General features: G+C 46.7%; 1 protein-coding gene across 2 annotated transcripts in view; it reads left to right on the top strand.

Annotated features, from left to right (window-relative positions):
• The window catches only part of ENOX1 (ecto-NOX disulfide-thiol exchanger 1), a 342,949-nt gene that overhangs the window by 136,100 nt on the left and 182,189 nt on the right, over positions 1–24,660 (top strand). For both annotated transcript variants that reach the window (XM_070800030.1, XM_070800029.1), the window contains exons 4-6: positions 17,391–17,564; positions 18,783–18,989; positions 23,132–23,365. In XM_070800030.1, the coding sequence (XP_070656131.1) occupies positions 17,391–17,564; positions 18,783–18,989; positions 23,132–23,365 (615 nt within the window). The remainder of the gene's footprint in view (positions 1–17,390; positions 17,565–18,782; positions 18,990–23,131; positions 23,366–24,660) is intronic.

Genomic DNA, 24,660 nt, shown 5'->3' with positions numbered 1-24,660 from the left:
ACGTGTTTAAAAAAACAAAAAAAGTGTTACGATCTGTTTTTGTTACAGTCAAAAGAAAAAAACCATAATTGAATAAGGGTCTGAATGCCCGAGCTAGCATTTCTACTCTGGCATTTCTGACAGATGGAGATTCCCCGTCCGGTTTCAACCAGCAGCTGTAGGTTAGCAGAGCCTCAGACTCTGTCCCTGACAGATCTGTACCTCCATCCTCCACTCCAGGGATGCTTCTGATATAAACTCAGCCTGATGGAGGCCTGTTGATCCAGAATGTCCCCAGAACTAAGACGAAGAGAAAGATATATAGTAACACAGATAAAGAAACAAAACACCAGACAGTCCTCTGCCCTCAAAGAGTCATTTGATAAATGTGGCAAAAATGACCGCGGTCGTAAGTGCAGCTCCAGCCCCGGGGGGCAGCCGCTGTCTGACTTGGGAATGTATTTACAGAAGTCGGTGCTCAGGCTCAGGGACCCAGTGACTCAGCTGGGCAGATACTTGCAGTGAGAAGGCTCCTTGTCCTTCAGAGTGTGGACCGGCTCTTTTCAAGGGGATGGCGCGGATGCTGTGTAGGCCAGCATCCTCCCGAATTTTGCTGCCTCTTTCTTATGTGGCTATGTGCCCACGCATCTGTGTCACAGTGTACTGAGCGCCACAGAGCCTGGGCTCCTGGCTTATCTCTGCTCCCCCAGCCATTAGCACATGACTTAACATCCTTGTAGATAAGGAATGAGCAGAGATCTCAGAGGGACCCAGGACAGTAGATTTCTCAGCTCCTCAGTGTTCCAGCTGTAAAACTGAGTGATGGCCCTAACGTGGAGAGTGGCATGGTTGTGTTGGCACCATGGGTTATAGTGAGAAGAAAGAGGATATACGACACACACACAAACACACACACACACATATATCATGCCCCTCTCCCCTCCCTCTCCTCCTTCCTGCCGTGCTCCTGTCTGCTCTTTAAAGCACAGTAATATACAAAATAATATATTGGATTCTCTTTCTGCACAGGAGAAGCACTTAGCACCATTGTGGAGCCCTAGAGGTCTCTGAAGTGGAAAAATCCTAACTATAATTTACATTTGGATGTTGCTTTCGGGTTTGTAAATGGCCGGCATATAAATGTCCATCATGACATCTGGCATCCGCAGTGACAGTGGGGACTAGGCAGGGCAGGCGGGCGCCTCAGGTCTGCAGTGAGGAGCCTGAGGGGGACGTGGGGCTGAGCCCTGCATGTCGAGCATCCTGGCTCTCCCCCTGTGCCCTGGGTTTCCTGGAAGACTATAGGCGAACAGACCCTCACCACAGCCAGGAAGGGATGGCCCACCGTCTGCCTGTCCTCCGAGTCCAGTGATGCTGTGGGCAAATGTCTTTAGTCTCCCAAAGCCCAGCCTCCTCACTCATGTTTAAAGGGGGAATGATCTCGGAGAGATGTAATGAGGACTAGCTCATTAAATGATGGAGAAAGGATGTTGGAAAGATAGTGTTGTATAAAGGCTTAGTGACAGTTCAAAGCCAGAGGCCTCTGGGAATGAGCGAGAGGCAGGAGATGTGGACCCCCAAATGAAGAACAAAAACATTCTGTGGATTTACCACTGGACAGAAAGTAATTTCAAATGAAGATCTGTGGACTAATCTCTGCTCCTCACCCTGAACTCTCCAGGAAAAAAAAAAAAAAATTACAATCTATTTTTCATGCCAGGCATGAATTCTCTGAGTTTTTCATGTTGAGGGATTGACACCCTGGAGGAGGACTTGACCAAAACATGTTGTTTGGAAATGTTCCTCAAAGTCTAATACCACATTTGGCCCAAAAGGCTGAATTCATTTTAAATGGCAATTTCTTAGCAAAATTATTCCACCTTAGTTTCCTTCTCTGAAAAAAAATCAGCCACTGAGATTTCTCAAAGTATAGCTAGAAATGACAGGCTATCAGAGAGTATGGTTTGGCATTTTCTAAATTAAAATTCATATTAACATGTAAATAATTAAATCTGGCCAGAGCATCAGATGTAACAAAGTATTTTTGAAGTCTGGCACTGCTCAGTTTTAATTTATTTAAAGACTGTGTGTGTATGTATAAAGAAGCTTAATAACATAGACATGTTCATTTAAGTTAATAAAACAGGATTACAAAGGGAAAAACTAAATTTAAGGAGAAAGCAGACATGCCAGATATGTGAATAGCATGGTGTGTTTGGGTATAGCACTTAATATTCCTGCAGAAAAAGCTGAGTGTAAACAGCTCTGAATTCTCTAATTCTCATTTCCAGGCACAGAAAAATATCCTGGACCCTCGGGGGCAGAGAGGAGTTTTTCTCTGGTGCTAAACTTACAGAGAAACGTTGCCTGTGGGAACCTGTACAGCTCTACCCGCTCTGTTTACCTAGAAAAGACCCTCTGATTTCCACCTAAAGAATTACTTCTTGGAATTTAGATAGATAACAGAACATTAACTTAGAAACAGACTGCAGGAGGCCTTTTTTTTTTTTTTTTTAAGGAAGGACACCAGGGCGATATTGTACCATGTCCAAGTGTGGCACACACACGTGTGCTCCACACCTGCGGTTCTCACCCATCTCAGCACCAGGGACCGGTTTCGTGAAAGACAATTTTTCCAGGGACCAGGGAGAGGGGGGCGGTTTAGGATGATTCAAGCCGTTACATTTATTGTGTTCTTTATTTCTCTGATTATTACATTGTGATATATAATGAAATAACTGTACAGCTCACCACAATGCTGAATCGGATCATCAGGCAATAGATTTTCGTAAAGAGAGCGCAACCTGGATCCGTGGCATGTGCAGTTCACAGGAGGGTTCGAGCTCCTAGGAGAATCTAAGCCACCGCTGATCTAATGGGAGCCAGAGCTCAGGACGCGATGTGAGCAATGGGGAGTGGCTGTAAATACAGATGAAGCTTGGCTCGCCCGCTCACCACTCAGCCTCCTGCTGGGCAAGCCAGTTCCTAACAGGCGTGGACTGGCATCAGTCCGTGGCCCAGGGATTGGCCCTGCTCTGCACACTCAAATATACATAATACTCATCATCGAAGTGATTAGCTAATATGTATCAAGCATTTCTTATATTCCAGGCACTCTTCCAAGCCCTTTATGTGTTTTATGGTCATTATCATGACCACCCTATCAAGTGGTCATTTTTATTCCTCTTTCTACAGATGAAGTATGGAGATAGGCTAGTTTGCTTGACAGGAGGGCAGGCCCGCCCTTGAATTCAGGACTCAGACCATTCCTTAATCCATTGCAGCCTTTCTGTTTGATTTCTCTTTCCTTTCCATCTTCAGCTTTTATTTTCCCCCTTATTTCCTCATTCCTACCCAGAGTCTACATTTCCTTTCGTTCCCCCTCCATCTTTATTTTCCCCTATCTTTATTTTTCCCTTAATTGAACATAATATAAAATCAGAGATAGTGTGTATTAAATATGGCTTGTGCTCCCTATGTAAAATGTTAGCAGTAGTCGAATCTGGATTTTATTTCTACCTCTTTTGTAAGCCTGCTTTGATAAAGTGACTCTGACTTATGCCATTAGATTCTAGCATTCATACTTTGGCATCAAAGTAAGTTGTAGTTAAAAAAAAAAAATGGTACCCATTCCTGTCCTGAATTTTTGAAGCGCACCCAAGCAAAATTGTCTTTGTATGAATTTAGATGATACCGTACCACCCTCCTGCCTCTCCGTCTCATGGCTGTAGGATCAGGTCTGTGTTTTGCAGCCATGAGCTGGCAGGAGGGTGTTAAATGCAATACGGACGAGCGCTGAGACCTGTCCTGTAGTGTCCTCTGTGGTCTTGAGCATCCCCTCGCTCCTCTGCCTCTCAGACTCATTATCGGTAACATGTGAGTAACAATCACAATCACATCATTTTCCAATGATATGAAGAGGAATGACTGGCAGAAACCCTCATCGCTCTCACTGTTCAGTTAATAAGCTAAATATCAGTATAAAGAACACCAGATATCATTTGCTCTAGAATCTTCCATGAATCTGTGCAGTGACCCTACGGTTCTAACCGCCGTGCATTGCCTTGTCTTGTCCCCTTAGTAGGAACTCTTGTCCCCTTAGTAGGAACTCTTGTCAATTCTGTGAATTTTGCAGTTTCTTTTATTCACTTCACAAATATTTCTTGAGGGTGACACCAGGTGCCAGGGACTGTATTAGACCCGAGAGTTAAGGTGATATTTCCACAGTGGAAAAATTAAATTAATATTAGATTAGTCTGTGATTTAAATACAATACACGATTTGAAGTTTCCTTTAGAAGTGTGAAGTGTTTACTTTAAAATAGGCTCTATTTTCTCTCCAAGTCCACAGCCCTGTGCTGATCTTATTGAAAGAGACCAACTATGTGTTCCTTGAGCCCCATCAAACAGTAAGTTTAAATCGAAACCTACATAAATTGTTTAAGATAATATGCCGTGAATGTTTTCTGTGACGCTACACATTGAATATGCTTTCCTTTGTTCCTGTTTAAATTTATGAGATGTTACCTATCTCCCAGATGCCTTTGCAACTGAAACTAAGGTTGATAAATAAAATGAAAAGGTTAGGTCCTGTATATTACCTTGGAAAGATGTAGGTTTCACAGGTAAGATCTCTATAAAGACGTTTCGAGGCTGTGAAATACCACCTCTGCATCTGATGCAAAGAGGCAACCCATTGAAAAAGACCCTGATGCTGGGTAAGATTGAAGGTGGGGGAGAAGGGGACGACACAGGATGAGATGGTTGGATGGCATCTCTGACTCGATGGATATGAGTTTGAGTAAACTTCAGGAGTTGGTGATGGACAGGGAAGCCTGGTGTACTGCAGTCTATGGGGTCACAGAGAATCGGACACTACTGAGCGACTGAACTGAACAGCGGGCTTTATATCAATATCACGCCTGGCAATTACCCTGACTTTGAAGAAGAGGAAACGTCTCTGCAGAATGAAGAGGCATTGAATGCCAGAAACAAATATGTGGACATAAACTCTCTAGCCTTCCCACGTACACGTGGAGTGTGCCTACTTCTTGGAAAGTTGGGCAGATAAACAGATAAAGGTGTCGCTGGTGGCTCAGAGGTTAAAGTGCCTGGAATGTGGGACACCCGGGTTCGATCCCTGGGTCGGGAAGATCCCCTGGAGAAGGAAATGGCAACCCACTCCAGTACTCTTGCCTGGAGAATCCCATGGAGGGAAGAGCCTGGTAGGCCACAGTCCATGGGGTCGCAAAGAGTCGGATACGACTCAGCGACTTCACTTTCACTTCACTAATCAGATAAATAAATGGGTAAAAATTAAAAACCGCTTCTTACGTGTTTGACTGAAGAGTCAAAAATATTTCTCAGCGTTCAACAGCGTTTCACCTCTACTTCTGCTCCCTCGCCATAAGCGTGTCAGTGAGGACAAAGCCGAGAACACCACGAGCCTATTCAGTCCTTTCCCCCCTATCATTATGTAACAGTCCTGGTGTACAAAGTCACTTAACATCGTACAGAGAGAAAATTAATCATCGGCTAATGAGATAGGGATGTGAAAAGTTTGAAATAAGCAATTTAGAGGCCCCAATTAGGGTCTATTCTTGTGGGCCTCCTGTGAGCATCACTGGCTGATCCCAGGTCCAGGAGGGTGAGAAGGGGATGAAGGGGGAGAGAGCAGGGGTCGGGGAGGGCAGGAGAAGAGGGAGGAAGGGAAAAGAAGCTTCTGGGCAGACAAAGAGGCTTTCACAGCGCTCCAGATGAGAGCTACTGCTGCTGCTGCTGCTAAGTCGCTTCAGTCGTGTCTGACTCTGTGCGACCCCAGAGATGGCAGCCCACCAGGCTCCACCGTCCCTGGGATTCTCCAGGCAAGAACACTGGAGTGGGTTGCTATTTCCTTCTCCAATGCATGAAAGTGAAAGGGAAGTCGCTCCGTTGTGTCCGACTCTTAGCGACCCCATGGACTGGAGCCCACCAGACTTCTCCATCAATGGGATTTTCCAGGCAAGAGTACCGGAGTGGGGTGCCATTTCCTTCTCCGGGATGAGAGCTAATGCGAGCCTAAATAGCCATGGGGAGGGAAAAAGATGGCGTAGAAAACCCTTCAAGGGTAGGTCTGTCTAAAAGGCCTACCCTGGATATTTGCCCACAAGAGGTTACAAACTGGAAACTGAGAGGAAGGGCAGGTACCAGTGAAATAGATAGGAAAGGAGTTTCCCTGGGGGTCCAGTGGTGAAGACTCCACACTTCAAATGCAGGGGACATGGGTTTGATCTCTGGTCAAGAAACTAGGAGATCCCACATGCCACGTGATGTGGCCCCCAAAAAAAGGAAAACCCTAAAGTTACTTCATCTGCTCAAGAACATCTCAGCGGACTGGAGTAGGGTGGATGTCCTATACACTGTAAATAGTTTGCCGTGGAGAACATTCAGCCAAGACACAGAAACAAGCGGGAGAGGGCCAGGAGGCTGCAGAGCAGGGGAAAGAACTCAGCGTGGTCCCATCGCCTCCTGGCAAATAGACGGGGAAACAGTGGAGACAGTGGCTGACTTTACTTTCTTGGGCTCCAAAATCACTGCAGATGGTGACTGCAGCCATGAAATTAAAACACTTGCTTCTTGGAAGAAAAGCTATGACAAACCTAGATAGCATATTAAAAAGCAGAGACATTACTTTGCCAACAAAGGTCTGTCTAGTCAAAGCTATGGTTTTTCCAGTAGTCATGTATGGATGTGAGAGTTGGACCATAAAGAGGACTGAGCACCGAAGAATTGATGCTTTTGAACTGTGGTGTTGGAGAAGACTCTTGAGAGTCCCTTGGACTTCAGGGAGATCCAACTAGTCAATCCTAAAGGAAATCAGTCCTGAATATTCATTGGAAGGGCTGATGCTGAAGCTGAAGCTCCAATACTTTGGCCACCTGATGCAAAGAGCCAACTCATTGAAAAAGACCCTGATGCTGGGTAAGATTGAAGTTGGGGGAGAAGAGCACGACAGAGGATGAGATGGTTAGATGGCATCACCAACTTGATGGACATGAATTTGAGTAAAGTCCAGGAGTTGGTGAAGGACACGGAAGCCTGGCTTGCTGCAGTCCAGGGGTCACAAAGAGTCAGACATGACTGAGTGACTGAACTGAACTGATAAGTTCCCAACACAAGGAAATAGGGGTCACCCTGTATGCCAGGAGACTTGGCAATGGCCCTCAAAACTGGACCCAATGAACAACAAAGCTTTCAGAAGAAATAAACATTAAGGGGAAGGCAACTAAATGGGATATGTCTAAGGGCATCTTGTCTCCTGTGGCCAAGCATGACCTGCAAAGAGAAATTTGCTGGGGAATTGGATGGGGCAGGAACTTACTGAAAGACTTGTCCTGCTTTCGTATAAGACGCTGAAGGCCCAGGAGGGAACATTCAAGACAGGAGGAGAACCTAAAAAACACAGATCAGGGCAATTCAGTGCAGAATGCAGAATTGTCTGTTTTGTTTCACAGTACCAACTGCGTGCTGCACGACAGCACCCTGAGGAGACCAGACGCGCGTTCCAGTTGATTGGGGTCCTTCGATGGATGTCACCTTTGTGACGGAACTGCCAGAAAGACCCAAATCACGAACGGACATGAAGCTGTGGGCACCGCCTGGCACAGAGCGGGCACTCCAACGTGACCACTGTCTTTCAGTCACGATGCACCCAGTCAGCAAAACCACAGAGTTTAGAATTCAGAAAGGGAGCGAGCACTCCTGATCAGAGGGGCCAGTGTCTGCATGGCTTGTTTCTAGAGAAAACCCCTAGACCTCAGGAAAGCGGGTCTTCGAGGACAATCACACATAGAAGGACTATGGGAGCAGGATGCCCAGGGCGGCTGAGAGGAAACTCAGGTGTTCCTGTGACCATTCTCCATGGGTTTGAGCAGTAAAGGTGGGAGAGAACTCGACCTGGGAATAGCCCAGGAGTCCAGGCCAAAGACAGCAGATAGACTGTTGTTGTTCAGTCGTGTCCAACCCTTTGCAACCCCATGGACTGCAGCACCCCAGACTCCTCTATCCTGTCCTTCACCATCTCCCAGAGTTTGCTCAAACTCTGTCCATTGAGTCGGTGACACCATCCAACCATCTCATCTTCTGCTGCCACCTTCTCCTCCTGCCCTCGATCTTTCCCAACATCAGGGTCTTTTCCAGTGAGTCAGTTCTGTGCCTCAGGTGACCAAAGTATTAGAGCTTCTGCATCAGTCCTTCCAATGAATGTTCAGGGTTAATTTCCTCTAGGATTCACTGGTTTTATCTCCTTGCTGTCTAAGGGACTCTCGAGAGTCTTCTCCAGCCCCACAGTTCGAAAGCATCAATTCTTCTCCGCGTATCAGTCAGTATCTCATAGTGAAAACCATTAGAGGGACTTTCTTAGTGGCCCAGGGGTTAAGACTCAGCTTCCGGTGCTCAGGGGGTGTGGGTTCAATCTCTGATGGAAGAGCTAAGATCCCACATGCCTCCAGGCCAAAAAACTGAACACAAAACAGAAGCAATATTGTAACAAATTCAATAAAGACTTTAGAAAATGATCTACATCAAAAAATTTAAAAAGTTGGACAACAGAATGGGTTATCCTGGGAGGCAGCAAATACAGAGGTGGTTGTCATTAGGTGTATCCCAATAAAGGCAGGATGCAGAGGCGTTGAAGACTGCAAACGCACAATGACCAAGCCCAGGACTTTCGATTCCAGTTCCAACTGTATGCCTTTTCAGCTCTGTTGCTTTGGGCAAGTCACTTCACCTCTCTGGGTTTTCTCATCTCCAAATTGAGATGGTAGGACTAGGAAATGCCCGAGTCCCCTGCAGCTCTGAGATGTGATGGTCCGTGATAATGCCCAGTCGCCTTTGCTTCCTTCTCTGATCGAGCCCATCCTGCCTGGCAGGCACCGTCCACCATCTTTATGCCTCACTGGTGAGGCCATTGTGTCTGAGGAGTGTGTTCCGCAAGCCCAGGGGACACAGAGCGGCTCCCTTGGAGTGTGACAGCTCGGGCCTCTGTACCCAAACTGCCCTGGCAGAAAATTCCAAATCCCCCGGCCCTCAGGGTGAATGAATTTCCCAGAACCTTTGATGGGCGTTTACCTCCCACTCCATCAGAACGTGTCTGGTTCCCACATGCACGTTAGTAGAAAAATCTGACAGAGCCCTTTCCAGCCGTCAGTTCTTCCCTGCACCAGTTTGGGTCAGAAGTTCTGAAAAATCCCGTTCACTTGGCGTCATGTCATATTTACAGACACGGGCACAGATCTTCTGTCTCAAGTTAGCTGTTGACAGCTACGTTTCCTCTAACTGCCAGCATTGCATCTGCCATAGGAGACAGAGGGCTTTACTGATGGGATGAGGTCTTTGTAAGGCGTGCACAGCTGGGCAGGGCTCCAGGAGCTTACTTGGGATATGCACCTTGGGATTAAATGGCACACACCTCTCCGCCTCCCAGTCTCTTCGGGAAGATCACAGCAGCATTTTCAATTTTGCTTTCCTCAAGATTCTGCTAGTTCGTGTGCATGCATGCTAAATCACTTCAATTGTGTCCGACTCTTTGTGACCTCATGGACTGTAGCCCGCCAGGCTCCTGTGTCTGTGGGATTCTCCAGGCAAGAATACTGGAGGGGTTTACTGTGCCTTCCTCCAAGGGATCTTCCCAACCCAGGGATCAAACCTGTGTGTCTTACATCTACCTGCATAGCCAGGCAGGTTCTTTACCACTAGCGTCATCTGGGAAGCCTCACGTAACTGTTTAAAAGTACACAATTACATTAACGTACAGTCTTTGTGATCAGATTGTTCTCAACAAATATATGGCAGTCTTCTAGGATTGTATTTCCACAGAGGAAAAACCAAAGGGCTGTTCTGCCCACAGGGGGCTGGCTTTGAACCCTTCTTCTAAGAGAATATTTAGAACTATCTTTATGTTTCTGATCCTGATAAGGATGTTGTGGAAATACCTTTTTTATATGCCCGGTGCGTATGTAGAAGCCATCCTTTTTAAGACTCAGGTCAGCTGTCACCCCCGCCCCCTTCTTGGATTCCTTCAATGACGCTGTCCCTCTGGATCAGTCTCCTAGGGCTGTCATAACAGAGAACAGAGTGGGAGGGCTTAAAGCAGAAATGTCTTCTCTCATGGTTTTGGAGGCGAGAAGTCTGGAATCAAGGTGTTGCCTGGGCTCTCTTATCTCCGAAGGATCTAGAGGAGAACCTGTTTCGCACCTTTCTCCTAGCTGCTGGTTTTCGTCAGTGCTCCGCTGGACTCCTTGGCTTGCAGCCTCCTCCTCTCAGTCACTGCTTCCATCTTCTCTGTGTGTCTGTCTGTGTCTTTCCTCTTCTTATAAGGACCCCAGTCCTGTTAGATAGGGCCCACCCTAAGCAGAGTATGACCTCACCTTAACTTGATCACATCCGCAAAGACCCATTTCTAAATAAAGTCACATTCTCAGCTTCCTAGGGGAATTAGGAATTCAACACAGCTGTTTGGGGGACACAGTTTAAGCCATGACAACCCCTGCCCCAAACGGGTTCCGATGCCCCCTTCTCTGTATTTCCATAGCACCTCTTGGTTAAATGTTCTGCAACAGTTCTCCCACGGTATTGTCATTTTCTGTATAGCTGTTTCTGCCACTAGACTGTTGATTTCACTAAGAAAGGACTCCCATCTTTGTCTTTGCAGGCCAAGTACCTAGCCAAAGTCCAGCATTCAAATGTTAGTCAAATGAAATTTACCATCATCATGATTTTTTAAAGATAATTTTATGTATTTATTTATTTTTGGCTGTGCCTGGGTCATGGAGAAGGAAATGGCATCCCACTCCAGTGTTCTTGCCTGGAGAATCCTGTGGATCGAGGAACCTGGCAGGCTATATAGTCCATGGGGTCGCAGAGAGTCGGACGCGACTCAGCGAACACTACAGCGCTGCTGTGCGGGCTTGTCTCTAGTTCTGGCGAGCAGTGGCTGATCTCCGTTGCAGTGCACAAGCTTCCCATTGCAGCGGCTTCTCTTGTTGAGAGCATAGGCTCTAGAATGCATGGGCTTCAGTTTTTGTGGCACATGGGCTCCGTCATGTGGTTTCCAGGCTCCAGAGCACAGGCTCAGTAGTTGTGACGCATGGGCTTAGATGTTGTTCAGTCACTAAGTCATGTCCGACTCTTTGCAATCTCCACTATCTCCTCCACTCTCTCCCAGAGTTTGCTCAAATTCATGTCCATTGAGTCAGTGATGCCATCCAACCATCTCATCCTCGGTCACCCCCTTCTTCTCCTTCCTTCAGTCTTTCCCAACATCAGGGTTTTTTCTAATGAGTTTGCTTTTTGCATCAGGTGGCTGAAATATTGGAGCTTCAGCATCAGTCCTTCCAATGAATATTCAGGGTCAATTTCCTTCAGTTCCTCTGAGGCATGTGGAATTTTCCCGCATGAGGGATGGAATCCATGTCTCCTGCTTTGGCAGGTGGATTGTTTACCACTGAAACACCAGGGGAGCCCCATGGTGATGTTTTATGTGTCTGCAGTGTTGATAACATACTTATTTAAGGTTACATTAAGTAGATGTGAAAATCCATACTAATGTCGTAGGCAACCGTTACCGTTTGTCGACCATATGTTAGATGTTATGTTAAACACTTTGGGTTTTTATTTAATCCTGTTTAATCCACCCAAGAATATTAAGGTTTAAATATGATTATCCCCATTTTATGGCTATTATAAGTGAGATTTAACACGGTTAGTTCAGTTTCCTGAGGTCACACAGCCAGTACGTGGGAGACCCAGGGGCCTGCCCATAGGCCGTCTGACTGCAGACGCGGGCACTTACAGGTCCGTACCCGACTGTCCTGAAGACTGTCCTCTCTGATGCTCCCGTTTTGTGGATGTAGTGTGTTCAGTGTTCATGTTCGCCTTTACCTAATGAAGATGCTGAAGCTGAGAGGAGTTGAGGAACTTAACTTCTGTTCACCTGGCTGTGCCCACATCTGTCTACTTCAAGGTCACCCTTTTTAGCATCTGCTTTTCCCTGTTGATCATAAAATGATTTTTAAGGCTATTAAAGGAAAGGCGGACCTGGATTGGAAAAAAGCATTGCCTTAATAATCCATAAGCTTAACTGATCTTACGGAAGCAAGACTTGTCAATTGCAGTGAGAAACCCTTGCGAAAAACAGCATCACCATCCTCAACTCCAAGAAAAAGAATGTCCCCATATATCCCATTGTTTTGAGTCAGCACTTCTTGAGAAAGGAGGGGAGTTACTGCACGTCTCGTGGGACCCCTCCTGCCTGTCTCTGCCTGTACATGCCCTGGGCCCTGAACCCCATGCCTGGCAGCTCCCTGGGCTTCCTCTGGTAGGAGGAAGGGGACCCCAGCACCCTGCTTCTGGGACTCAGCATCCTGCTGGGTTGACCTGGCAGTGCCCTGCTCTGTACTCCGGGACCTATAACCAGAGTGTTTGCTTCCTCCTGCAAACCCCAGACGTCACTCCTGGCATCTCGGAGTGTCTTACTTCTCCAGCCTGAGTCTCCACTCAGGTAACCTGCCCGATTGCCTAGTTTTTCTTGATCTGTGACCCCATAGTGTTGTTGCCAAACTCCAGTTTTCCCTGGAATGAGTCAGAGCCGTGGACCAGGGTGGCTCAGGCTTTGTGACCTGTGGACAGTGTCTCCTGGCAAAGTCGGCCAGCCTGGCTTCGTGTTTTGTCTGCTGCTCACGATCTCTCGCCATCACCAGACCTCAAGTGCTACCAGTTGGCCTGATTCCCACCTTTTTTTCTCTTTTCTTCTCTTGGGGCGCTGTGTCCTGCCTCCTGGGCTGCCCTTGTTCTTGGCACTGACAGCATATGTCCGTCCACTCGGCCACAGTCCAGCCCACACCTAACTCAGTTCTGTCCAGCCTTGACCATACTATGCATTGCCTTTCTTTCAAATGGGATCTAGTGCTCACCTTAAATATGAGATTCTTTACTGAGGCAATGCCTGGAAGGACAGAAAAGGGGAAAGCCACTGCTCGGGGCAGCAGTTGAAGAGAGCAGGAGGGATGGAGGGCAGCACAGAACCCAGCTCAGGGCCTCTGGCCTGGCAGAGGGCACACCTGGCCTTCAGTGGCCGCCATCCGGTGGTGCCACACTGGCTCGGACGGCAAGATCCCCTCATCACATCACGGCCACACCGTCACGTGCTCCCTGTACTGTGGCCTCAGGATTATTCGGACTTCTCCTATCAGGCTCCCCCTGGCTGGCCCCTTCCTGGACGACTCTTAGCCCTTTGCACCTCCGTTCACATGTCTCAGCTCTTCTGCTGAGGGTGGTCCTCATCCTTCCTGCTCTCTTCAAACTCTGTGATTTCTCCCAAGTGGGGAATGTGTTGCTGTTACCTGTGTCACTCCAGATCCTGGCAATTGTATGTGCTCAGCATGTGTCAAATGAATGGATGGATGGATGGATTCGACTGCCATACCTCAAAAGCTTGCAACACAAACCGCAAGTCGCCCTCTGAAAAATGGTCATCTGGTTGATAAAACACTAAACCGATTCAACAGGATTTTTGTTTCTGTTTTTGTCTTGTCCAATTGGGGAAAGACAATTAAAATATTTTCTGAGCTACAGCCTTGCTGTCTCTGTGATCGCAGCTAGCCATACAGAGAGCAGCTGGACCTGGCTGCAAACTTGGCAATAAGTGATGCTTCCTCTTGCTTAAGTATAGTTTCTAAAGATAAAAACTGTAGAAGAAAGTTCTATTATATACTTGTCATGTTCATTCACTCAGTCGTGTCTGACTCTTGGCAACCCAGTGGACGGTAGCATGCCAGGCTCCTCTGTCCTTCACTGTCTCCCAGAGTTTGCTCAAACTCATGTACACTGAGTTGATGATGCCATCCAACCATCTCATCCTCTGCTACCCCCTTCTTCTACCCTCAACCTTTGCCAGCATCAGGGTCTTTTCCTGTGAGTTGGCTCTTCATATCACGTGGCCAAAGTATTGGAGTTTCAGCTTCAGCATCAGGCCTTTCCGTTGAATATTCAGGATTGATTTTCTTTAGGATAGATTGGTTTAATTTCTTTGCCATCCAAGGGACTCTGAAGAGTCTTCTCCAGCACCACAATTCAAAAGCATCAGTTCTTCGGCATTCAGCCTTCTTTATGGTCCAACTCTCACATCTGTACATGACTACTGGAAAAACCATAGCGTGGACTATGTGGACCTTTGTCGGCAAAGTGATGTCTCTGCTTTTGAATACAATCTCCAGGTTTGCCATAGCTGAATCGAATTATTTCTTGCTGCAGTTTCCCACCTCCTCCCTCTTTTCCCTGAGTGGAATTAGAGCTCACCGTCTCTCAAGTTCAAAGCAAGACGAGGAACTGACTCTAAGAGCATCCATTGTCTCCTCACCTTTGTCTTGTTATGCACGTGTCTCTCACACCTTCAAAATTTGTGCATTTTCTTTAATGCATCCGTCCAAAATACACTCCTGTGCTGTTTGAGAAAACAGTTTTCATGTGTTCATATATTGTTAAAAAGTAATGGGTTCATAATTTTTTAAGTCTAATCTTTCTTACCTTTTTCCCTCAAATACAGAATCTCAGATTCTTTGAGGTCCAACATAATTTAAGCACTAATTCCTTGCGAAGTGCTTTTCAGACTACTGCACTCACCATGCGGATTTCATTAAGCCCTCCCCAATCTCTTTGTATTCACATCTCAGAAAAAGCAAAGTAACTCTTGCTGTGTATTCAGATTTTTACTCAAGAGTTGTTAATCTTTTGTTTCTATTTCTGAAGATGTCTTTATTTATTTGGCCTTCAAAAAGAAAACAGAAGTCTGCTACAACTAAAAGAGAACTCAAGGGCTGGACCCCTCATCTCATTTGGGGAAACATCTGGTTATTGCCATTCATGGAGCCCTCATTTCAGGGTTTGCAGTCCTGAGTGGTTTCAGCCTTAAATCACCCTGTGTTGGCAAACAATAGTAAGAGCCAGGCCAGGAAAGAAACGGACAAATCTCATGTATGGAACGAGATTAAATAAAGGCATCACCGTGCCAATATTCCCCTTGGCAATATGTCTATTTCTAATATGTTCTCCTTAGCAGCCAATAAGTTATGTCAGTGATGATGACATTGGAAGCTGTTCTATTCTGGACCTTCTCCTTTAGAACTGGCATCTGGATCAGAAGGCTGTATCTTGATTTTTTTTTTTTTAAAGAGTAGAGTACATTTGTAGTAGTGGCACGCATTATGTGAATGATAGTGTTGGGTCATTCTCAGTGGAAACTTTCAAGTGGTTATAAAAAGAGATATATTTAAAACCAGGGCCAGAGACCTGGGCCCTAGTTCTGACTCTGCCATTCATTTGCTCTATGATGTTGGAAATCTGACTTTCCGGCTTTAAGCCTTGATTAGTTTATCTGTGAAATGGGAATAAGACTGAAACTTCATGAAAATTTCAAGTGAATAAGCAGAGTGTTAGACCTGTCTCTGTCACTTCCAAATTTTGATATTTGTACCTCACTTCGTTTTGAGCAGTTATCAGTGCAGAATCCTGGAGTCCTCAGAGGTTCGTGCTTGCAGAGACTGTCCACTCAAAGCCCCATGTGAGAGACAAAGATACTGAGGGCCATGATTATATAGAAGAAGGGCCTAGGATGTCAGGGCCACTGCTTTGAAAGACAATGCTTCTTTGGCATTTACATGGAGGGTTTCTTTAAAAAAAAAAAAAAAGGCAAAAACCAAACCCAAAACCCCACCTCCTTTTACTGAAGTGAGGCTGGTATGCAGTCAGATTAAATGAATCTCCTCATAAATGGGCCAGTGGTCCTCTTGGGGTCATAAAGCAGGATCACCCTGCTGCTTCCGTTCAGCCCAGAAGAGAAGCGGAAACACCCGAAGTAGCTAGAAGAAAGCTCTAACAGGCTTCTTCTGGGAAAGGAAAAGTTGGTGCTGGGCCTCTGTCCTGGCCTGTCTTAGCAAACAGAGCCTGGAGTTGTCCCTTCCTCACCTGCCTCTGGGCATAGCTGACCTGTCAGCTCAGCCAAGCAAAGAGTGAGGCCTCCCAAGGGCCTGAGGCACCAGCTGGACATGAGCACCTCAGAGGAGAGGGGGCAGGAGGGAAGGAGGGGAATGCACTAGAATAATGGCGGAAAAAATAGAAATTAGAGAAGAAAACTTCATTCCGGTTGTGGAGGGTCGCCAGCGGCGTCTGAGCTGCTGATCTGTCTGCCTGGGAGCAGTACCACGCCGCCAGGGAAAGTATTTGTTATCTGAAAACGGAAGAATCCTCAGGAGAGAAATCTCCTTGCAGCTACTCACAGACACAGTGCACTGTAACAATCCCCACCCTTAAAAAGGCCTTACTAATTAAAAAAAAAAAAAAAAAAACTTTTATATCCCTTTGAAATGACTTCTTTTATTATCACACTAAAAAAAAAAAAAAATTCAGTGTTTATATTGGAAAACCCATCGTTTTTGTGCCCTTCCATTTTTATTGCAGGGCATAAAGCTGTATTTTTTATATTCCACAAATAAAGATTTCAGAAGGGCAGTCAATTATTTGCTGATTGAATTAGAGGAAGAATGTGTGATTATCCCACAGATCTCAGAAATGTATATAGCTAATTTTATGCCCACATGTATCTAACCCATGGGCTTCCCAGGTGTCTTGGTGTTAAAGAATCCACCCACCAGTGCAGGAGCCGCAGGAGGTGTGGGTTTTATCCCTGGGTCAGGAAGATTCCTTGGGGAAGGAAATGACTACCCGTTCCAGTATTCTTGCCTGGAGAATCCCACAGACAGAGGAGCCTTGCGTGCTATAGTCCATGGGATTGCAAAGAATCAGATTCGACTGAGTATGCAGATAATGTATCTGACCCAGCCTTCGTAATTATAATCACTCTTTGTTTTTCATTTCCCGGTGGAAATAGGAGAGGTTGGACCTGAATGCATCATTATAAAGTATGCACATCTAAATTGAACTTTTCTTAAATCTAGGTCATTTGGATAAGAAGCCTCTTTTGATAAAACCAGGTTGACAATTGGATTCACTGGGCACTTCAGTGTTAAATATATTCTTCCCACCTCCTTGGTCATAAGCCAGTCACATCTGCATTGGAAGTTAAGAAACAGAAAATAGAGTTGACAATAATAGCAGAGCTTCCTGGTTCATGGTTTTGCACTCTAATATGCTATCTTCTGTCCTGCTGTGTTAACATTTTAAATAACATATCTTCTTTTCCATGAAGCATTAAGTTCATCTTTACTCGTTACCTTTCTGTATTGCTATATTTATGCCAATGAGAAATTCCTAAAAAACAGAAAGCCAAAAGTCAAATCACCTTTGCGGGAAAACAGCAAAGTAACCACAGAAACTGATCTAAGATCCACCAGCCAAAATGATATTTTATGTACTTTACAGACTCGATCTGTGTACCAGGCTTTGATCCGGGCCTCAACATGATGACTGGGATCACCCCTATTAATCCGATGATACCAGGCCTGGGGCTGGTACCACCCCCACCGCCAACAGAAGTGGCTGTCGTCAAAGAAATAATCCACTGCAAAAGCTGTACTCTTTTCCCTCAAAATCCAAGTAAGTGGCAACTGTAAGCAGTATTTGATCATCAAGTTTTAATTTCTTTGTCTTTTTTAAATATAGTATTCATTTTCCGAATATGACTCAAAGTTCTCCCACTTTGGTACGCAGAGTGGGGATCATGCTACAGAAGTCCTTTGTCTCTAGAACAGAAAAAATCTGTGGGTCCCTGTGTCTTTCCAGGAGCTGAATCGACACCATGAAGGGCACACGTGTGATTGGGGATGTATAAACAGCATTAAGAATCTTTTTTTCGCACAATGAAGTCTAGCATTTGCTGCGGATCAGAGTGTGAAATATGTGCACACTTCCATCCATCTTCACAAATGCAGGAGAGAAACCCTGAAATGTGTTTTGCTAGATGGAAAACAGAATTAATTTGGCAGTTAGCAATTTTGGTAGGGGGAGCCCACATCTGCGAGCTCCTGGGCCAGATTGCCTTCACTTGAAGGAAACATAGATTTGATGAAATGAATAGGCCAGTTTTTTTTTTTTTTAATTTAACTTCTGATGCTAAGTTTATGGGCTTAAATAGCTGAATTTTTTTTTATTCGTATTAATCAGTGTTGCCTTTTTAAAGTGGACCTTCTAGAAGATTGCTTTAGTAATCTACATATAAACTAGGTAAAATGTTGTGACAGTGTACATATTATCTTTTTATACAGCCTCCCTCAAATTTGGGAGTTTGCTCATTTAAATGTGAATAATTTTTTTTGAAAGCGTATTTTTTTCAGGCCCGCTGTTTCCCAGCCAAGTAAGTACCGTGCCCGCTTTCCGGCTGTTTCCCGTTCTGCCTCGTCGCTCCATTATACCCCAGAAAGACAAAGCAGATAACCAGCCTCAGGTTTCCAGCATGTTGTCATTTCATCATGCTTTGTAGTTTCTGAAGGCTTCCCCGCCAGCCCCCGCCGGTTCTCTGGGCCTCTGTATTATGAAGGAGAAATGAAATTATGCTCACATTTGCTTTATCTCTGTTCGTGGACAGGCATAGCCACTCTGTAGAAAGGAGCAGAGACGAACGGAGAGGTGGGAAGGAGGCAGGCACTGGAAACCTGACACCCCCATCCATATCCGTCGCTGTAGACATTCATCATTGCTCAAAATAGAGAAAGTCTGCGAGTGTGACTTTTGCCAGGTGAACCAGAGAAAAGAAAAATAAAATAGAGCAAAAATAAGTAAAAGGCAAAACACCCTGTGTTTGGTTGTGATTCTCAGATCTTCCACCCCCCTCCACAAGAGAACGACCTCCCGGGTGTAAGACTGTCTTTGTCGGAGGCTTACCGGAAAACGCCACCGAGGAGATCATCCAGGAAGTCTTTGAGCAGTGCGGTGACATCACAGCGATTCGGAAAAGCAAGAAGAACTTCTGTCACATCCGCTTCGCCGAGGAGTTCATGGTTGATAAAGCCATTTACCTTTCTGGTACTTTGCATTACATAAGGGGTTTCTTTCCCCCCGGTGCTTTGGTGATGTTTTGTGATATTAATATGAGTGCATTCCCTTTGGCCTTAATGTGCAATAAAAGCGCTCACAATTTGGGGCTGGAGAGGAGGAATTCTGCCTTTTCCCCCAGGTGCCAGAACCTCGAAGTCTGTGAGCGCACCTCTAGGCTGCAGGCGTGGGTTTCCTATCATCCAGGCTTTAGGGATTCCATTGGCTTTCTAATCAGTGTCCTCAAATGCTTATTAGCTGTGAAGCAATATTATGACTACCAAGGACCGCTGTTATTATCAGATGTAATTCTCGGGGGGAATACAGCCCTCTCTCAGTGTAATTTCAGTTTTTCAGAAGTGGTTCACTTTCTAGACAACAGGGCACCGGTTTAAGATCAGTGCCTTACAGGAGGTGGTCGTGGCCGAGGGCAGGCCGTCTCCCTCCGTTGGCTCGCACACTTAGCCTCTAAGCCCACCCACCAGCCCTGCTTCTCTGGTGCCATTTACAGGCGGTTGTTACAGATGTGGAAACTAGGAATGTAAGGCTGCCTTCCATCAGGTGGGTGTTGGAGCAAGTGTTCCCAGTGAATTTAAGGTTCTTCCTCCATCGCGAAAGAATTTGGAGACAAAGTGATAAGTACGAAGTAGATTTATTTAGAGAGAAACACACTCCGCAGACAGAATGAGGCCATCTCAGAAGGTAAAGAGAGCCCTGAAATATGGCATGGTTCATTTTTAGGAGCTGTTATTTTATAGGCTAATGAGTGGGAGGATTATTCAAACGATTTTAGGGAAGGCGTGGAGATTTCCAGGTATTGGGCCACTGCCCACTTTTTGACCTTTTATGGTTGCCTCAGAATTGCCCCAGTGCTGGTGGGGTGTCATTTAGCATACACTAGTATATTACACTGAGCATATGATAAGGCTCGAGGTCATGTCATTCTTTAAGGGTTGTGCCCTACTGTCTTCCCATCCTGTTTCATACGGAGCCTGTCAATAAGGTCTTTGCCAAGTCTAAGAATCGCAGAGCATTGAAGGACATCTTTTTGGATTTAATTCACTGCTCTTCCTTCCCTCTCTTTCTTCATCTGCACCTTTCAGTCTGTCACTCTGCATGCCACCTCCCTCTTCCTGAAGCAAAGCCAGTGAGGAAAGGTGAGAAAATAATAGGAAAAAAAATCTGAACATTACTACCAGGTTTTCTTAACTTCTGCAGTAAGCCCCTGCTGCTGCTGCTCCTGCTGCTGCTAAGTCGCTTCAGTCATGTCCAACTCTTTGACCCCATAGATGGCAGCCCACCAGGCTTCCTCGTCCCTGGGATTCTCCAGGCAAGAACACTGGAGTGGGTTGCCATTTCCTTCTCCAATGCATGAAGAAAGTGAAAGTGAAGTCGCTCAGTTGGGTCAGACTCTTAGCGACCTCATGGACTGCATCCCACCAGGCTCCTCCGTCCATGGGATTTTCCAGGCAAGAGTACTGGAGTGGGGTGCCATTGCCTTCTCTGCCGTCAGCCCCTATGGCCATCAAATTCTTTTGCAAACCCCAGAAGCCTTGGGGTTATTCCAACACTGCAGAGATATCCCTGTGCTAAATAGTGACCTGGGGAATTTTAAAACCTTTATTCCAAAAAAACCTGACAAACTGGGGCAAAAACCTAATAGTATTCCAAAATGGAGATGGAAGACAAAACATAGAGATATTGTACAGCACACGTGTTTCTTGCAACTCTTGAGCTACAGCATTAGAGTAATCTATTAGACAACCAGGAGTTCTGTTGAGTGCTTGGCACTGGGTTTCACATGCCTCGGGCAAGATAACCTCTCTCGGAGCCTCTGTTTTCTCATCTGCAAAATTGAGACAGTAACAGTGCTACCTCATCAGATGATTACAAGGAATAAATCCAAATAATGGGAATAATGGATATTAAGCACCTAGCAGGACATATGCAGCCTGGGTACCATTCAGTAAGTGGCTGTTTTTAACACAAATATCCTGATGATGATAAAGTAGCACTGGTTTCTCAGGAGCCTTGCCCTGGGAATTCAGATTCTAATCACAGCTCTACTAATATAACTGTGACTTTATCCCACCTTATTAAATGAAGGAGTTAGAATAAATCAGAGGTGCTTTTCAACACCAACATAGCACAATGTTTAGACCCAATCAGAAACCTCATAGTACACTGCCAGAGATGAATAGTCCAGAATTTAGGCACTTGAAAGTCCCAAATTTATGCCTTGATGCTACATATTTTTTTTTTCAAGCTCTGATCTGGGCCCCCTCCTGACTGCCCCTTGGCAGCAGAAGGAGCCCACAGCAAAGGCCTCACCTCCAGCGTCCCCTGCTCGGGTGCAGCATCGTCCCGGGAAGATCTGAAGGGCTGATTGGGAGGGGCAGGAAGGCAGACAGGCTGCCCCTCCCGTGTGCAAGCTTTACTGCAAGCCGGAGCCCAGCTGGATGGCCTGTCTAATTTTAGGACCGTGATCACATCTGAAGGCCAAGTTAAATTTAGACTCGGCCTCATCATAGGCTCGTTTAAGAGCCTTAATGATGGTGTTTGGGTGAAAGAGACAGTGCTTTCTGGAACCATAAACATCTGAAAAGTGATGTTCTGGACCCGAGCAGGGGAAAGTTTCTTGGCCATTTGGGACAGCTGGCCAGTCTTAGGCCATTCTGCCTGTTCAGCTGTTAGGTATATATTACCACAGCCTGCTGGTTTGTTAAGTTCTCCACGGCCCACAGCCACGATACACTCTGCTTTAGCAATAATACTGCTCCTCTGTGATCAGTATTGATAGGTATTGTTATGTCTTCCCATTTTGGGAGAATATCCTTTAAACTTGGAAGGGAGATGGTCATAACAGGAATCAGATGTGAGATCAATTTCACGTTTGTAACTTTTCAAAGATGTGAAGTGCCCTCCTGGGGAGGCGCCAGGCCGTCTTGGGATTTTTGGCTCAGTTTCAACCCCAGGTACTAAGACAATCCTCTGAAATTCACCATGAGAGCGCGTGCATCAGCGCTGTGCTGCCCGGCATCTCGCAGTGGTGGCTCATGTGCGCAGTCCCCACACGGCAAAAGCGCTCCTTCTGCTCTCTCTTCTGGCGGCCCCCAACAGCCAGGATCCTGCTGGGACCTGAATTTATGTTTCTAAAATCCGAGCACCCCAAACTAAAGAGCAACCTCAAAGCCAGGCCTCCTCCATTTGAAGTTAGGCTGGCGGTCCGGTTGCAGTTACGTGTGTGTTGATGTCTCAGCTCCAGTTGCGGCTCATAATCTCTGTAAGTTGTGTAGCTCACAGCAAATCCCCCAGAGACCTCTGGGCCCTTTTTTCTTTTTTTGGTCTAGCTTTGGGTTCTCACACGGGTTCCTGTGGCCTTCAGAGATTGCACACAAACAATTTGTGCAGTGCTGTGTGCCAGATGAGGTGCTGGAGGGCTGTAAGGAAGGCCTCTTGATTGAAGGTAAAATATTCTCCTGCGTGCCCCAGAGGATAAGTGGAAATAAAACAGCATTGCCAAATTGCCGTGGTAGTTGTGGCTTTTGCAGCTGCCAAGACAGAGAACGAACGGAGTGGCAGAATGAAGCAACAGGAGAATGAAGCAATAGCCTGTGAGTGAGGTGTGGTAGAATTTACTACTTAGACCTTTTTAAATATCATAGATATTCTTTCTTTACTCACACTCCACCGCTTTCTGAAAAGAATGTAAGTGAGCTTATGAGGTAGAGTTATAGTATGTTGAAAATAGAAAATTGAGGCCATAAAAAGCAGAGGGGTGTAGAAAAAAAGCTCCCTGCTCCGTTTGTTTGTGAGCTTCCTGGAAGCCAGAGGGAAGAAGGAGTTAGGATAGGTGTCCTGGTTCTTGAGATCATCTTGGTAACACTGGTTTGGAGATCACTTCCCAGCGAAGAGTTTAGCTGCCCATCTGTAACAGATACATCTTGGCCCCGTTCCAAATCACGGAGGACGGCAGCTTCCCGCCTCCCCTGGGAAGGATGTCCTTCTTAAGGGAAAAAGAGGTCAGCGAGAGCTCCCAGGCTCACCTTGAATGGCCTGGACCCGACTGTCGACAGCGGCACGGGACCATGTCGTGACCCTGGCATGTGACCGGACTTCCCCATTGGTTTCAGGTTACCGGATGCGCTTAGGGTCCAGCACGGACAAAAAGGATTCTGGCCGCCTGCACGTGGACTTCGCCCAGGCGCGCGATGACTTCTACGAGTGGGAGTGCAAGCAGCGGATGCGCGCCCGCGAGGAGCGGCACCGGCGCAAGCTGGAGGAGGACCGCCTGCGGCCGCCCTCGCCACCGCCCATCATGCACTACTCGGAGCACGAGGCCGCCCTGCTGGCCGAGAAGCTCAAAGGTAGGAGCCTGGCACCGGCTTCCTCTGCGTCTGTGCATGCCAGCGCCCTCCCCAGGCGCCGAGGCCCCGGGCATCTCTCCTGGCCCTTTGCATCCTGATCTCATAGAGCTGGCGTTACCCACCTGGGCTTCCTCATGCTCCCTGGACAGAGCCCGGCCCTCGTCCCTGAGTTCTCCCTGATTGGGTGCCTTCATCACTCAACAAAATTCGTGCAAAGACAGGCAGGAGAGCTCCTGTACAACTGCAAAGCAGGCTACCAGGTTCCCACCGTGTTGAATGAGCCCGTGTCTCCTCCTGTGGGGCTGGGCGGTCCCAGGGCTCCTGCTGATCTGTATGGTCTGCACCTCCACTGGGCTCTTAACCAAGCTTCCCCAGAGGCTCATCAGAAACCAAGCTGGGACCCATGCAGGACAGAAGAGAAATGTAGAAGAGGGCCCCTCTGTCTTCAGAGCCGGAGTGGAAGGGACCCTGCTAACACCTGCAGAAGAGTGAGGTTTAGAAGTGAGAGCGTTTCATTTCTTTGAATGTTTGCTGTGCTCCTCTCCCGGGTTTGAGACCCTGGGAGAGACAGACAGACAGAGGCTTAGTACCTGCCACAGTGAACCACAGATGGTTGGGAAGGGTCCAGATTTTGAAGGTAGGAGGACGTGTGTGTGAGTTCTGTTTCCTTCTTGATCAGAGTTGTTGACCCCAGCAACATGGGTGCCCTGCACAGGCAAGTGGCGGTTAGTCCCTCCTCAGTTATCTGGCATGTCAGGTTTTAAAGAGAGAACACAGGTCATGGTCGCTGGCCACACACAAGTGTCTACAAGGAAACGACGCACTGTGACAAAGCCAGTGACACAGTGGTCCATCAGTGTGTGAGCAGCACGCTTGGGAACTCAGGGACACGTGTGCGTGATGTTGAGGAAGGTGTCAAGAAAGCTTTCAAGAGGAGGCAGAGCTTGAACATTGCAAGAGAAACAAGAATTCCCCCCCACCAGGGGAAGAAAGGGTCCAAAGACATTCTTGTCAGAGGCGGGAGCCCTAGGAAAAAAGACGCAGGGAAGCAGATGGGGAATTGGGCACAGAAAGAGGGAGGCATGTTGCCTCCTCTGGGGAACGTGAGAGCTGCTTGGAAGCTCACGGGAGTGAAGGTGATGCTGGGAACCCAGTGTGGGGCCAGACGGGGGAGCCCTGAGGGCTGCCGCTGGATCTGGGTTTTGCTCCATAAACAGTGCAGAAGTCATGAAGGGCTCTTAGGAGAGGAGAGATGTGATTTATCCTTGGGAGTGTTTTAGAGCCTAGCTGGCAGT

The sequence above is a fragment of the Bos indicus genome, chromosome 12 (genome assembly GCF_029378745.1).
Source record: "Bos indicus isolate NIAB-ARS_2022 breed Sahiwal x Tharparkar chromosome 12, NIAB-ARS_B.indTharparkar_mat_pri_1.0, whole genome shotgun sequence".
NCBI classification, from domain to species: domain Eukaryota; kingdom Metazoa; phylum Chordata; class Mammalia; order Artiodactyla; family Bovidae; genus Bos; species Bos indicus.
This window is presented reverse-complemented; position numbering and strand designations above follow the sequence as displayed.